The sequence below is a fragment of the Macaca nemestrina genome, chromosome 12 (genome assembly GCF_043159975.1).
Source record: "Macaca nemestrina isolate mMacNem1 chromosome 12, mMacNem.hap1, whole genome shotgun sequence".
Lineage (NCBI taxonomy): Eukaryota > Metazoa > Chordata > Mammalia > Primates > Cercopithecidae > Macaca > Macaca nemestrina.
In genome coordinates, this window is record NC_092136.1 from 124,989,625 (window position 1) to 125,003,999 (window position 14,375).

The window sequence follows — 14,375 nt, forward strand, 5'->3', positions numbered from 1 at the left end:
AGGAGCCACAATATCCAGCTCATAGGTTGTTGTGAGAATAGAATAAGCAGCTGGGCATGAAGGTTCTTTGTCCCCATACGGGCACCGCTACTGGTACAAATGCCTCCAGTCTCACCTTGGGAGTTCCCATAATTGGCTTTGCCTTGGAAAATGCTGAAAGAAACTGCAAAACTTTTGGGGAACCTGTGGAGGACAGCAAGAACCCCTGAAAAAACAAGAAAATGGCTTAGGGAGACTGGCCCATTCTTGTTCCAAAATATCTTGTCTGCTACTTTTTCCTTTAACTTCCTCATACTGTCTGAAATTCCACTTGCATACATATTAAGGATTAATTTTTTTAATGAAATTCCACTATTAGAGACCCATTTTAAACTATCCAATCCCTGTAAAAAGCAATGACTGTGAAAGCCTGTGAGGCCATCATTGATTCACAGCTTAGTATGAATTAGTTCAAAAGCTTGCTTTTCTATTCTACTCAGCTAAGATCAGCTTCATGGGAAGAATGGGGCCAGGCACAGTGGTAATCCCAGCACTTTGGGAGGCCAAGGCAGGAGGATCACTTAAGCCTAAGAGTTCGAGACCAGCCTGAGCAACATAGCGAGACCTCTTCTGTTTAAAAAAGAAAAAAAAAAAAGAGGGCCGGGTACAGTGGCTCACACCTGTAATCATGCCAGCACTTTGGGAGGCTGAGGTGGGTGGATAGCCTGAGTCTAAGAGTTCGAGACCAGCCTGGGCAACATGGCAAAACCCCATCTCTACCAAAAATACAAAAAACTAGTCAGGCATGGTGGTGGGCACGTGTAGTCCCAGCTATTCGTGGGCCTGAGGTAAGAGGATCATTTGAGCCCAGAAGGTCAAGGCTGCAGTGAGCCCTGATTGTGCCAGTGCACTCCAGCCTGGACAACAGAGTAAGACGCTGTTCCCCGCCACATTTCCCCCCCAAAAAGCTGAGTTTTTTATTTAAAAAAAGAAAAAAAGAATGGGGGCCAGGCACGGTGGCTCATGCCTGTAATCCCAGCATTTTGGGAGGCCAAGGCAGGCAGATCACGAGGTCAGGAAATCAAGACCATCCTGGCTAACATGGTGAAACCCCATCTCTACTAAAAATACAAAAAATTAGCTGGGCGTGGTGTTGGATGCCTGTAGTCCCAGCTACTCAGGAGGCTGAGGCAGGAGAATGGCTTGAACCTGGGAGGTGGAGCTTGCAGTGAGCTGAGATCACACAACTGTATTCCGGCCTGGGTGACAGAGCAAGACTCCATCTTATTAAAAAAAAAAAAAAAAAAAAAGAATAGGAGGAATGCCAGTGCTTGTTGGTGGCAGAAGATGAAGGTTAAAACACTTTCTAACAGCATTTTGAGGAGCCAAGCCAGAATGGGGTGCCAGAGGAGAAGTTTCTAGCAATTGCTCTCAACCTCTCTAAGCCTCTCTATCTTTTGAGAATCTGATGAAAGCTTATTTAGATCATTGTGAACATGGTTTCAGGGCATTTGACCCTGAAGTCAGGGGGGCCAGAGGCCTGAGATTCAGCATGCTGACTATAGGGTGACACAGAACCCAGGGGCTTGTGAGAAAAGGAACTGTGGCATCGTGTCAATAGGGCACAAAAAGGAGACGCTGAAGGTTCACATGCATCAATCATGGAGTCTTCCCCAGTCAGGTTCTGACCCTGAAAGCAGAGATCAGTTTCCTGCCTGTCCTTCCTGAAGCCCATGGACCCCTCCCCATTTGAACACAGACCTTTCACCAAAGTGGCTTTTAGGACTAGCCAGGAAAACTGCCTGTTTTTAGAATAACTTCTGTCTATGAAAAAAAAACATGATCTAGGTTCCAAATAATGTAACTCTTCACAAACACCCAAATTTCAGGTATGAGACATGATTTCAGCACTAAGGGGGTTGATCATATAACTGGGGAAATAAATGATACACGTAAGCCAGGAGAGGTCAACCCATGATGTAATCAAGTGCTATTATACAAGCACGGACACTCGAGGGGCTCAAGAGCCAGAAGAGTGGGTCCAGGCCGTAGAATCAGGTTGCAAAAGGTTCTTTGACATCATGTTCAGAGGGGGCAGGCAGGATGGGGAGGTATTTGTTCCAGTGACAGACATTAACAGGAAGCATATCACGTGAGGAGCGGCTGAGGGGTCTGGGCATATTTTTCTGCAGAAAAGAAGGCTTGGGCAGCCTGTTCCTTTATGGCAGCGTGGGGTAGCACACGGAGCAAGGACTTTGGAGGCAGATAGGCTTGAAGTTGGTCCAAGCTGTAATTTTACTTACTGTGTGGTCTGGAACAGGTTAATGAACTTCTCTGATCTTGCTTTCCTCTTTATAAAATGGAGATAGAAATGCTACCTGTGATGAATAGGACTGATAATAAGTTAGAAAACACAGCGCCTGGCGGGTGGCCATGAGTTCAACAGAAAGGCCTTCCTACCCATCAGAGCAAAGGGCTATGCACTGAGCGATGGTGGCCTTGCAGGCCACTGTCTGACACTTTTTATGTCAGCATGCATAGAAAATGATAGCAAACCCACTAGGCTGCTTACACCTGGAGACCAGCCAGGGAGCTCTTGCTGCTGCAGACTCTGCAAGCCACACCCAGGCTGAGGACACCGCTGTCTGCACACTTATACCTTATTGGGGTATGCTGGCTGAAAGGGGCTCCTGCCCTGTGGGAGAAGCTGGACACAGGGACCCTGAGAGCTCTGTGTAATATGGAGATGTTGGTTAACAGGGTTTGGTTGGAGAAGCTGGCATTTGGGCTGGGTCTTGTGAAGATGGCTAGGATTCAGGATTGGGTAGGAAGAGAAAAAGGAGGGGTCATTTTGGATGACAATTATCTCTTAGATAATCATCAATGCCACTATGATTCTTATTGGCCAAAGGGAGTGAGCCCTCGCTCCAGGTTGTTGTCATCAAATCCTCTTCACCCCTTATTCTCATCTTGAAGCTTGGGAACAATGCGGCCCCTTACCCCAGCCATGACTGTTTTCATTCCAGACGCTGCTCAGGCATCTGTGCCTGAAGGCCTTTAGTGTAAGGCTACCAGGAGGCAGGAGGTCAGGCCAGCTGGGTTCTTGGTTACATTTCTCTCTTTGTCCCAGAGAAATGTCCCTCAGACTCCTGCCTGTGGTGTGAGGGTTTTCCCTACCCATCCTGCACTGTAGGGGTCTAGAGAGAAGCTGCCCTCCAACTCCCCAGGAGTGATGGCTGACTGTCAGAGGCATCCCCTGGTGTAGCGCTGTCCCAGGGTGTGTGCCCCGCTGGCAGTGACTCCCCAGGGAAGGAGGAAGATTGACGCTTCTCCATCCAAGACTGAGCCTTGTCGACAACAGGCAAGTCAGCTGCAGGGTTGGATGGAGGAGCTGAAAAGGGAAGGTGTGCAGGAGACCCCTGGGTTGCACTGAGCCCCGGGACACTCCAGAGGGCCTGCAGCTCTAAGAGAGTCCACCTGAGAAATGGCTGCAGGAGATTTACAGCCTCACAGCATTCCCCAAGAAGCTTAAGACCCAGGTTAGGATAAAATGTCTCCATCATAGTACACAGGGGTTGGGGCAGGCAGGAAAAAAAAAAAACCCATTTGAAGAAATGAGAGTATTTGTACGCTCACAGAAGGGGCTGCTGGGAGGCTCCTGCCATCTGCCAGGAAACAACCTGTGGCTTCTTCAGAGACACAGCCGCATGCGTCAAGCCACAGGTTTATTTTATTTGTTATTTATTTAGCAAACACAGAGTATGCTAAGCACTGTTCTAAATAGCTTTCACGTATTAAGTCATTTACTGGTACTGATCAGTTTAGCTACACACACACCTATATACATATATATATATACATATATGCACATATACTCATTTAATTCTTATAACAACGTTGAAGCAGGTGGAATTATCTCTCCCATGTTACAGAAGAAGAAACCAAGTAATTTGCCCAAGGTCTCATGCTGGTTAGAGACAACACAAGGATTCAAACCCGGGCAGTCCGACTCCAGAGTCCATGTTCTCACCTACTTCTAACAGTACTGCCTCCAAGTCTTCTTTAGAGAGGTGACCAGTGTGCCTTAATGGACTCTTAAGTACCCCCTTTTTCTCTTCCACATCCTCTCCAAATATACGTTCAACAATAATTGAAAAAGCAGCATTATTAGTAAGTAGAGCAACCTGCTTCTAGGTGGAGCTCCTGGGGGGCCCCAATCACTGATGTTTTCCCCACTCCCCTCTAACCCACAGATGCCCACAGGAAATGGTGAGAAGCATCAGTTACTCCAAAGACCCCATGTTTGTTCATTCAACAGATACGTACTGAACACTTACTACCTGCCACACGTATTTCCTTGGTGCCAGTGAAGTCAGGTTGAAAAGAAAGACATGGTTCCTTTTCTCAAAACACTTGCAGCCTGCCCCTTGGGATGACAGGTAGTTTAACTACACAGATCACCCTTGTAGTAGGAAGAATCCTAGACAGGGCAAGCGCTCAGAGCTCATAGAAGGGGCATCCAAGAGGGCTTCACTTAAGCAGGGATGGGGATTGGGGGAGGTTAAGAAGGACCCATCTTGCTGGCATTGTGAAGGATAGATTGACACAGAAACCGGAGGGAAAGAGAAGAGTTTTGAGATTGCAGGAAGGTAAAGAATGGGACAGCAGTGTATTTTCACAGTGGAACACTACACAGCGATTAAAATGAACAATTACAGTAAAACAGAACCAGCGTGGATGAATGATTCCATTTACATCAGGTTCAAAAACCTGATGTCAACTAGGCCATCATGTTTAGGATATAACACAGATAGTAAAACTGTAAAGAAAAGCAAGAAAGTGGTTACTGTAAAAGTCAGGAGATCTTTGGAGAAGCGTTTGGGAGGGACAGAAGGGGGTTTGTGGGGTGCTGGTAGTATCCTATTTTTTGACCGGGGGTGGTTACATGGGGTTTGCTTTTCTTTGTACTTTTCTGAGCATTCATGGTTTTAAGGGGAGCAGGGATAAAAATGAGAACAAAAATGAAAGAATGGAAAGCCTGAACAAGGACAATGACTACAGAAAGAGAAGTTTCTTCAGTGACTTATTGTGCTTCTCTTTATTCTAAAAGGCTTTTCCCCCCCCATTTTAACATTTCTGAAATTGGGTACATCCCACCATCGATGGCCTCTTAGATGTGATGGAATGTGGGCATTTTAGGGCTCCCCACCATCCTGGCTGCCTTCCTCTGGGTCTCTGGCCTTTCTAGAGTGGAACCACCCCAGAGTGGTGACTGGCAGCAGCCTGTGGCCCCACAGCCGTCAAGAGGGAGAGGAAGGGGAAAAGCGTGTGGTGGCCTCTGGTGCTGTGCTGCTGATGGCAGGAAACCTAATGGAGGCTCACTGGTCTGAATCAGGCTCCAAGCCCCGCTCTACCAGTGTCTGTTGACACTGACAGACTGCGGCTTCCCATCTGCTATGTCCCTTGGTGACCTGGCCCACCTCGTGGTGAGATCTGCATGGCTAGGAGGTGGAAGGACAATTGCCAATGGGCTGTGTGTGAAAGAAATGTCCAGGGACCTGTGAACCAGCACTGGCTTAGCTTCCTTCTGAACCATGTCTGGGCAGAACTCACTCTTTCAATTGAAAGATGCTTTTAGCGTCAGTTTAGTCCAGATGAGAGTTGCGTTATGGGGCTATGTAGGGAGGTATCAGAGAGAGATGGGAAAGAGTTGAGGTCAGATTTCAGAGGAACTTCCTGGTGGCAACTACAGTGCCGTGAGACACCTACTTGGTGTAAATACCATAATTCCCTTCTCTAGAATCCTTGACTATTCAACTAGATGATGCCTGGAGGCTTTAGTGCATCGCACAGAGCGAGTCAATGGAGCACACAGGCTTACCCTGCACTGTCTCGTTAAATCATCCCCATGTCCAAGAGGTAGGCACTGTTTTGCTATTCCCATCTAAGGATGGAAGACATAAAACAAACAAAGGTCACTTGCGTGTGCCAGGGTCACACAGTGTTAAGGGGGAGTCAGGACTCGATCCCATCTCTGAAGGTCCTTTACTCCCTGGCAGCACTGCCCAGTCGTGTGAGGCTCCAGCTGTCCCTGAGAAGGCTCTGTCATCTTCTAGTCTGTTCTGTACCTCTTTTTCTTTTTTTCCCCTTGCTTTTCATGAGCTGTATATCCTTCTTTTTCAAGGAAGGATTGTCTACTTCCAGAGAGCTACTGTCTGGGCCCTTCTCTTCCAACTCCAGGGAGTTCCCTCCAGTAATGAGCAGAGAGCAACCACTGTGGCTTGATGGTTTGCCGTGATCTCATTTGATTCTTCTTCCCGTCCTTGGCCCCAAGCCTGGCCAGTTGTGCTAAAAGTAGCACTGACCCAATCGTGGTCTGTCCAGGGGCCAGGACTATTTTGACTCTGTCCTCAGGAATCATGTGGTCTGAGGTGTGTACAAGCTGGACTGCTCCCATGACCACTCAGATGTGGTGCCAGGAATGTTCTGGCCGACACACCTGTCCCCAAAGCTGCTAAATGCTGCTACTTACCCCGTGGCCCCCCGCGTGTGTCCTGGGATACCGGTTCCAGGAGGGACAGGCGGTGACGACCTGCACCAGGGAGCGGTTAGGGGCTTTATATCCTCGTACGTAAGAGAGCGACCAGCCGGTTTTGGGTGGCACTTGCTTCTCATAGCTCCCCATCAGACTGGAGCATGTTAATCTGTGTATTTGTGACATCCACTCCGAATGGGGGCCCAGCAACAGAAGCCTCCTTAGAGACAGCAAACATTATTCTTCCAAGGAATGCTGGAGGATTTCCTTCTCTGGAGGCCGTTAACAGTAGAAGAACTTTTCATCCTACTGGCTTAAACATAAGTCAAGTCCTAGTGCAAGGCTCCTGCCTGGAACATCATCCTCTCCTCTACTAGAATGGCTTTGCCATTCTTCGAAGTCCAGCTGAAATCCCCTTCCCTAAGGACTTTCTTCTTTTGTCACCAAACGGGTGCTTAGCACGGACTTCCCATTAATAGAGAGGCTTTTTCTTCCTTTTATCCTTTCCGTCTAGTCTGTGGGCTCTTAACTTCGGATACCTTTTGCTTGCCGGCACCCAGGATGCAGCAGATGCCCTGCATTTGTGGGCTGGTGAACCGGCACAGCCAGGACGGCCGCTAGCTCTGCCCAAGAAAACAGTTTGCATCTCCTTAGCCTGAGGATGCTGGATGGCTTGATCTTCTGCCATAAGAGCCCCCAAACCTCCTCTAGCTTCCAGGACAAAACTGTGCCTTATTCAGATGTTCACCACACCTTAATTGCACGCCTGCTGGGTGCCAGGCACTGGGCTGTGGCCTGAACAAGTCCTAGGAATGCATAGACTCAGCCATCATGTGGCCTCCCTCCTGATGGGGTCAGGGCCCTCTTCCCACTGACACTGAGAGCCTTTTCATCCTTTAATGTGACCTGTTCTGTCTTCCCCACCGCTCTGGCCAGCACCTATTTCTCTCCTCCTTCTTAGCCTCTACAGTGCTCATCACCCAAACCACAGCATCGAGTGCTCTGTTTTTGCTTTCCTTCACTCAGCAGGCATTTGTATGTCATTTGTATGTGGAAGGCACTGGGGATATATTCAGTATCCTGGTGCCCTCATGAATCACAGTCTGAGAGAGGGAGACAGACGCGTAGTCAGTGCACGGGGGGACTGGGAGAGACACCTGCCCCGCTCTCTTTCTCATCTCCACTCAGTCCTGTAAAGTGGCATCGCAAAGCAATGGAAGAAAGACTGGACCCAAATCAGAAGATCTGAGCTGGTGCTACCATCTGGGGGACACTGGAGGAGTCATTCCGTCTCTTCATCTGCAAAGTGGGAATAACAATGCCTAACCTGCCTACCTTTCAGAGTTTTAATGATGTGCTTTATTAAATAAAATTATGATTTTTTTCATGAATAAAATGCATGAAAGCATTTTACAGGTTATAAAGCACTATACAAGTAGTACTTATTATATTTCCCTTCTGTCTCCTAGCAATGCCTAGCATAAATCTGGGCACATAGTAGATATTCAGTAAATATCAGTTAACTTAGATTGATCCATTCACCCCGCTTATCACCTTCTATGGACGTTTGAGGCCACTGGAAACCCTAACACTGACAATGCCTGCTGGGGGCAGCAGTGAGGATCAAGTGAGAAGGATGTGCCTTGGAAGCTGTCAGTAGTGAACCATCCTGGTCTTGGGAAACCTCCCTGGTTCCCCATTGTGTGGGCTCAGTTGCGGGCTGGCCAGTCTGAGATGTGGAGTCTCAGGCATGGGGCAGCCTTCCTCCAAGCCCTAGGTCCATTCTCTGTGGGGAGCAAACGTGACACTTCCCCAATTTTGGTTCCCAAACCACTCAGGCTGCCTGGCTCAGGATAGTGTCCATGGCATGGGCACAGTCTCTCGGCGGGGCCAGACCAGCATGTGCCCAGCCCTCACTAGCCTCCACCTCTCGTTTCAGCACCCCTACCCCACGGAGGACGAGAAGAGGCAGATCGCAGCCCAGACCAACCTCACCCTCCTGCAAGTAAATAACTGGTGAGTTTACACCATCTGCACACAGGCTGCCATATCCAGGGGGCACCTTCTGGGCAGGGGAATGCGTAGCAAAGAAAAGAGACTCCAATGCCAGGATCTGCCTCAATCTCAGCCCAGCTACCATGCCAGTCCCGCCATTTGGGCTAGAAGCAGAAAGCAAGAATCAACACTGGCACCTGTGGCTTCATCTGCAGCTTCTCAGCGCCCTCTGCTGGGACATGGTGTCAGGCACATCCCTGGAAGCTCCTTGAGGAATAGAAAACCCACGCCCACCGAAGCCCCCAGCCCACCTGCACTGCAGAGAGAGACAGGATTGCCCGCACCCGTGTGCTGGAGGCCAGTGCTCATCCGGTCTGCCCCACCCCCATGTGAACTGAAACTGAAACGTGCTACAAAGCTGGGAGTGGGGAGAGGGAGGAAGAGTAGCCATTCTGACCCCACAGGGATGTCAGCGTTCCCAGTCTCTGTGCCTGGCTGGGCTGTCATGGGGAGCTCAGAGAGTGCGGTCTGGCCGGATGGAAGTAGACCCGAGTTGAGGGCCCTGATCCAAGCCCTCGGCCCTCTGGAGAGAAGTCAGAGGTTAGTGCCTATGACTACCATGCTCTCCTCCCCTGTTCATCCTGGAAGGTCTTGAACAAGGATTTCTGGCCCCCCATGCATTCTTCCCATACGACTTTGCAGTTTCCAAGCCCCAGGAGATTTCATGAAGTTCTCAGTACCCAGGGCCCTTCTCCCTGCTGGGCTTTTACATCCGGGACGGGAACCCCGATCTGCTCTGTGAAATGGAGTCTGAAGGCAGCTTCACCCTCCCTACCCCCACCCCAAGGCAATGCAGGCGGTGACTCACCAGGTCTCCACTTTACCTCTGCGCAGGTTCATCAATGCCCGGAGGCGCATCCTGCAGCCCATGCTTGATGCCAGCAACCCAGACCCTGCTCCCAAAGCCAAGAAGATCAAGTCTCAACACCGGCCCACCCAAAGATTCTGGCCCAACTCCATCGCTGCAGGGGTGCTGCAGCAGCAGGGCGGTGCCCCAGGGACAAACCCCGATGGTGAGAACTGGGGCTGAGCGTGCCCTGGACAAGGCCTGGGGGTGCTTCTGGAGCTTCTTTAGGTCAAGCTGTGCAAAGATTCAAGGGCTGTCTCCTTACCTGGGCTCCCATCGCTGCTCTGTCACAGCAATTATCCCTCCCCAAAGCCCTAAAGAAGGGGCTGTTTTTGAACATAATTTAACAGACCAGATGCACTCTCATAAAGACAAGTGGCAGCTGGTGGTCACGCAAGTCAGTGACTGCTCAGCAGAGCCCCCCATGTCCGCACCCATCTGAGTTCCTTAGCACCAGTCAGTATCTGCGCAGCTCCTCAGGAGCCAGGGCCATCTATAAATACCAAGGCAGGCAGCTGGCTCGGGAACAGAGGCTAGGAAGAGCTGTTTTCCCAGCCTCTCCATCACACCCTCCATATACACTTTTCTAATTGCCAGTCGCCTAGTGCACAATGAATAATTCAATGAGCCAGACATTTTATAGCTTGGCACATGAAGATAGCTCTGCATGGGGAGTGGGGTGTAGGTGTGTGTGTGTGCACACATAACCTCATGCACACGTGTATGCGTATGGTTGCACACAGGTTCCTTTGTGCTAAGCCATCATCTTATGGGTTATGATGGGGAAAAAAAAAGATTTAGGGGACTAGACCAACCTGGGAGAGAATCCCAACTCTGTCATCACTGACAATGTCATCTTGAGCTAATGACTTAACTGTCTGAGACCCTGTTTCCTCCTCTTTAGAATGGGGATAATAATACCTACCTTACAGAATTGTTAGAAAGTCAAAAGTGGTCAACACATAAAGAAAATGCTCAGTGAATGGTGGCTAGGAGTGCTGCTTCCTGAGATGGGGCAGGAAGTAGCTGACAAGTGAATGGATGGGAGACTTCATACCAGGGCATTGTCCAGCTCAGACTTGGGCAGCCCTAGAAAGGAGAAGTTCACTGCTCTATGAGCCAGTCCATTACACCCTGTCCAACACAGAGGTGCTGGCCCTGACCGGCAGCCCCTGCCTCGTCCTGACCCTTGCTTTCTCTCATGCAGGTTCCATCAACCTGGACAACCTGCAGTCCCTGTCCTCAGACAATGCCACCATGGCCATGCAGCAGGCTATGATGGCTGCACATGATGACTCATTGGATGGGACAGAAGAAGAGGATGAGGATGAGATGGAAGAGGAGGAGGAGGAGGAGCTGGAGGAGGAGGTCGACGAGCTGCAGACGACGAATGTCAGCGACCTGGGCTTGGAACACAGTGACTCCCTGGAGTAGTCGGGCAGCCCAGATGGCACTGATCATCGAGCAGGAGAGGAGTGTCGCCGGGAGGCCTTCAGGGTGGGGGGGAAGGGGACGTGGGCAGGAAGCACCGAGGGAGTTGGGCCCTAGCTTCCCCAAATCAGTAGCTTGAAGAAAGGCAGAGGAGACACCTGTTCCTTCCCAACCACCGAGCTTCAACGAGGACCCCAGTCCCACTTCCCCGGAACTGCCAAGGACTCTGTTTGGCGGGGCCAGTCGAGCAGCCTGTATGGAAAGACAGCAGTGAGATCTGGACTCACCAAATCCCTGAGGACAGATGGCACCCATGGCCCCCACCCATGGAAGGACTTGAGTCGTTTACAAGCCCTGCACTGTGAGGCAGATTGGTGCTGTTCACAGAGTGGGCCTTTGCTCCGGGGGCAGACTTAGAAGGAAGGGGAGAGACAAAGGGAGACTGAGTTTCATCCCCAGAAGGTTCTCAGCTCCTTTGACAGACATTCAAGGGCAGGAGGGAGCCCCAAAGCATAACCAGTGGCCAGAGGAGTGGGAGGGCCTGAGGCATCACATCTTGCAGATCAGAATGGGATAGAATCCACCGGGCTCCAGCTCATCCCTCCAAGGCCCTGTCTGTGCACAGCAACCATGGACATGGGGGAGAGGGATGGGAGGCACAGTCCCCTTCACTCTCTCCCGGAAACAAATTGTAAGCTGGTGGGCTCAACCTGTGGGAGGTTAAGAGGAGTCCCTTCTGGGTTGACTCCAAGAGCCAAGGAGATGGCAGACCCTGGGCTAGGAGCCATATCAAGGTGACTTTGAGGCCACAGCTGTCCCTAGGTGGTCACAGAACTCAGCTCCTGTAACAATAGGACAATGGTGTTTTACCCTAGATGCTCCCACCCTCAGTGCTCCAAACCCTCCATAGACCTTCAGAGAAGGTGAAAACAGGTTATCTGGGAATCTTTCCACCCAGCGGGTCACCACGGCCATCCCTCTGCTCCCAGGCTGGCTCCATCAGCCTCCAGCTTCCTTTCTTCATTCTGTCCTTCAGGGAAGGCAGAAGAAACATTGGAAGGCATCTAGTCCAGTGGGAAGCCAGGGGTTGGAGAAGGTGCTACATCCCCCTTCCCACCAATATCCAAAATGTGGGGGAGGGCCCTGAGAATGGCACCCAAGAGCCTGCGGGGGTGCCCACCCCACACACCCTGCTGTTCTAACCCTGCTGTCCACAGCCCTGGAGGAACTGGGGCCCCTGGAAGGAGGAGGAGGCTCTCCACTGTCCACCCTAACACATACCCTCCCACCCACCTTCCAGACCCCCTTGGTTGGCACCCTCTCCTCCTGTTCCCTCTCACCCCATGGCTGTGAATGACAGGACTGGTCACATGTGTGTTTTCCATTGGGTTTAATTTAATGGACGTGCAGTTTCATTTGTAAATTGTGCATTAGCCATCTCCTTCAGTGGCAGGATGTGAGTGGCGACCTGGCTCAACTGGAGGGGACCCGCGGGGCTTCCCCTCTGGGGCTTCCCCTCCCCCACCTGCTTGGGGTAGAGCAAAAGGATGGTCACTCTTCCGAGGTCTCCCTGAAATGAATGTATTTCTCCCCCAAAAGAGCTGATATTTAATGTTTTAATAGGGATTTTTGAGAAACAAATAACCGTATTTATAATCTGGGTGATCCAATCATTTTTTACTCCCTTTTGATGCCATACATAGAGGAAAGTTAGCTTTTTTGGCGTGAGACTTTTGCAATGTGCAGTGGGATAAAATGCATTTCCTTTTCTGGTTCGTTTCTCTTGTTCACACACACACACACCCCCCCATTCCACTCACCACCTGGACAGGTGTCCCCCAGCACGGGCACACTGGCACACAGGTGCCCACATCTCTTCCTCCCAGCCCCTCCACCTGCCTAATGTTATGCAACCTCCTTCTGATGTATCCACCAAACCAGTACTGAATGTGGCCGAGACGTTTTCAGTAAATCTCATTACCTACCGTAACCCTGGTGCACAATTCTCTTTCTGTGGTTGCTGTGGCAATCCTTTGCTCTTTTCATGGGACCCGAGGCCAGACAAAATTTGGAGGCCTCAGTATACACCTGACTACCCAGGGAAGGGGACAAGGTAGATGTGCGTCCTGCGTGAGCTCAGCTGCCCCGTCTGGGGAGGAAGAGCCAAGTTCGGCACACTCACCTTGTGTGTGGCCAGTTGTAAGGCAGAGCTAGGGAGAGAAGGGAAGGAAGCTCTGCACTGCCCTCTCCTGGCAGCTTCCCCGACGGCAGCGGAAGCTCGGAATCCGGTCCCTCATGTCCACCATACTCCACCTCCCTCAAAGGCTTCTGCCTTCCCGTTTCCATCCTCAGCCCACGAGGGATATCTTTTTTTTTTTTTTTTTTTTTTTTTTTTTTTTGAGACAGAGTCTCGCTCTGTCACCCAGGCTGGAGTGCAGTGGCCGGATCTCAGCTCACTGCAAGCTCCGGCTCCTGGGTTTACGCCATTCTCCTGCCTCAGTCTCCCGAGATGGGGTTTCACTGTGTTAGCCAGGATGGTCTCGATCTCCTGACCTCATGATCCCCCCGTCTCGGCCTCCCAAAGTGCTGGGATTACAAGATTTCATGATTGAAGCTGGTGCCACCACGGCCCCACACCTAACCTCAGTGCCCACTGTTTCCTGATGAGCAGGTGAAAGTCCCAGGCAGCGGGAGGGAGAGGCAGTCTTGGCTGTGGCCTTTCACCCTGGAGCTGTGTCCAGCGGGGAGCCTGCCCTTGAATCCCAGGGGTCAGCACCGTAATCCCCCAGGCAAGAAGAAACTCGGGGCAGCTGATCTCCCCACAGAAGTGAGTGGCAGGCCTTCTTGTCACCTCCAGACGAGAGGGTACCTTCCTCAGTCACCCTTGCTGAGAGGTCTGGGGCATCTGTTTAGAAGCAGGAGGGGAGTGCCTTGTTCACGTTCAGGAATTCTGGAGAGTTTGCACGTACTGGCAGATCACCCCATGGCCAGGTGGAAGATAGGGAAGCCAATGGTTGGTTACACAGGCAAAGTGGGCTCCGAGCAGCTCTGGTGGAGTTCCCTGCATCACTGCCCTCAGGAGCCCAACCTCCCTCCCCATCCTCACACCTGGAGAGAGTTCTGCAAACTCAACAGAAACCCCACCTCTCTGGGCAGAGGGAGAAAATCTTAGGAACTGCATGATCGGAACCTCACCTCCAGAGCTGGGAAGACAACAGTCCTTTAAGACAGAGGTTTCTAAGGAACACACTGTTGAAAGATATGCTACCAAAAAAAAAAAAAAAATCCATGCCCAAATTAGCCTAACTGCATATTCTATTTTGCTAGTAGAGTTTCATCATACACATTATTATACTAAAGGCTCTGAAAAATCCTACAGGAAAGAAACCTGTTTAACTTTGTTTCAGTTGTTCCCAGATTTGCTCCAACTCCCTTTTTTTCAAGTAATATCTATTCAAGTTATACCGATATTCCACAAAACACACTTTAAGGAACACTATTCTAAAGAAATTGCAGAGTAGCCTGTCC

General features: G+C 50.6%; 1 protein-coding gene across 19 annotated transcripts in view; it reads left to right on the forward strand.

Annotated features, from left to right (window-relative positions):
• LOC105476270 (PBX/knotted 1 homeobox 2) overlaps positions 1-12,837 on the forward strand; it is a 330,030-nt gene extending 317,193 nt beyond the window's left edge. For all 19 annotated transcript variants that reach the window (XM_071076013.1, XM_071076011.1, XM_071076010.1 and 16 more), the window contains 3 exons: positions 8,454-8,530; positions 9,404-9,582; positions 10,624-12,837. In XM_071076013.1, the coding sequence (XP_070932114.1) occupies positions 8,454-8,530; positions 9,404-9,582; positions 10,624-10,850 (483 nt within the window). In that variant the 3' untranslated portion in view covers positions 10,851-12,837. The remainder of the gene's footprint in view (positions 1-8,453; positions 8,531-9,403; positions 9,583-10,623) is intronic.
• The last annotated feature ends 1,538 nt before the right edge of the window (positions 12,838-14,375 follow it).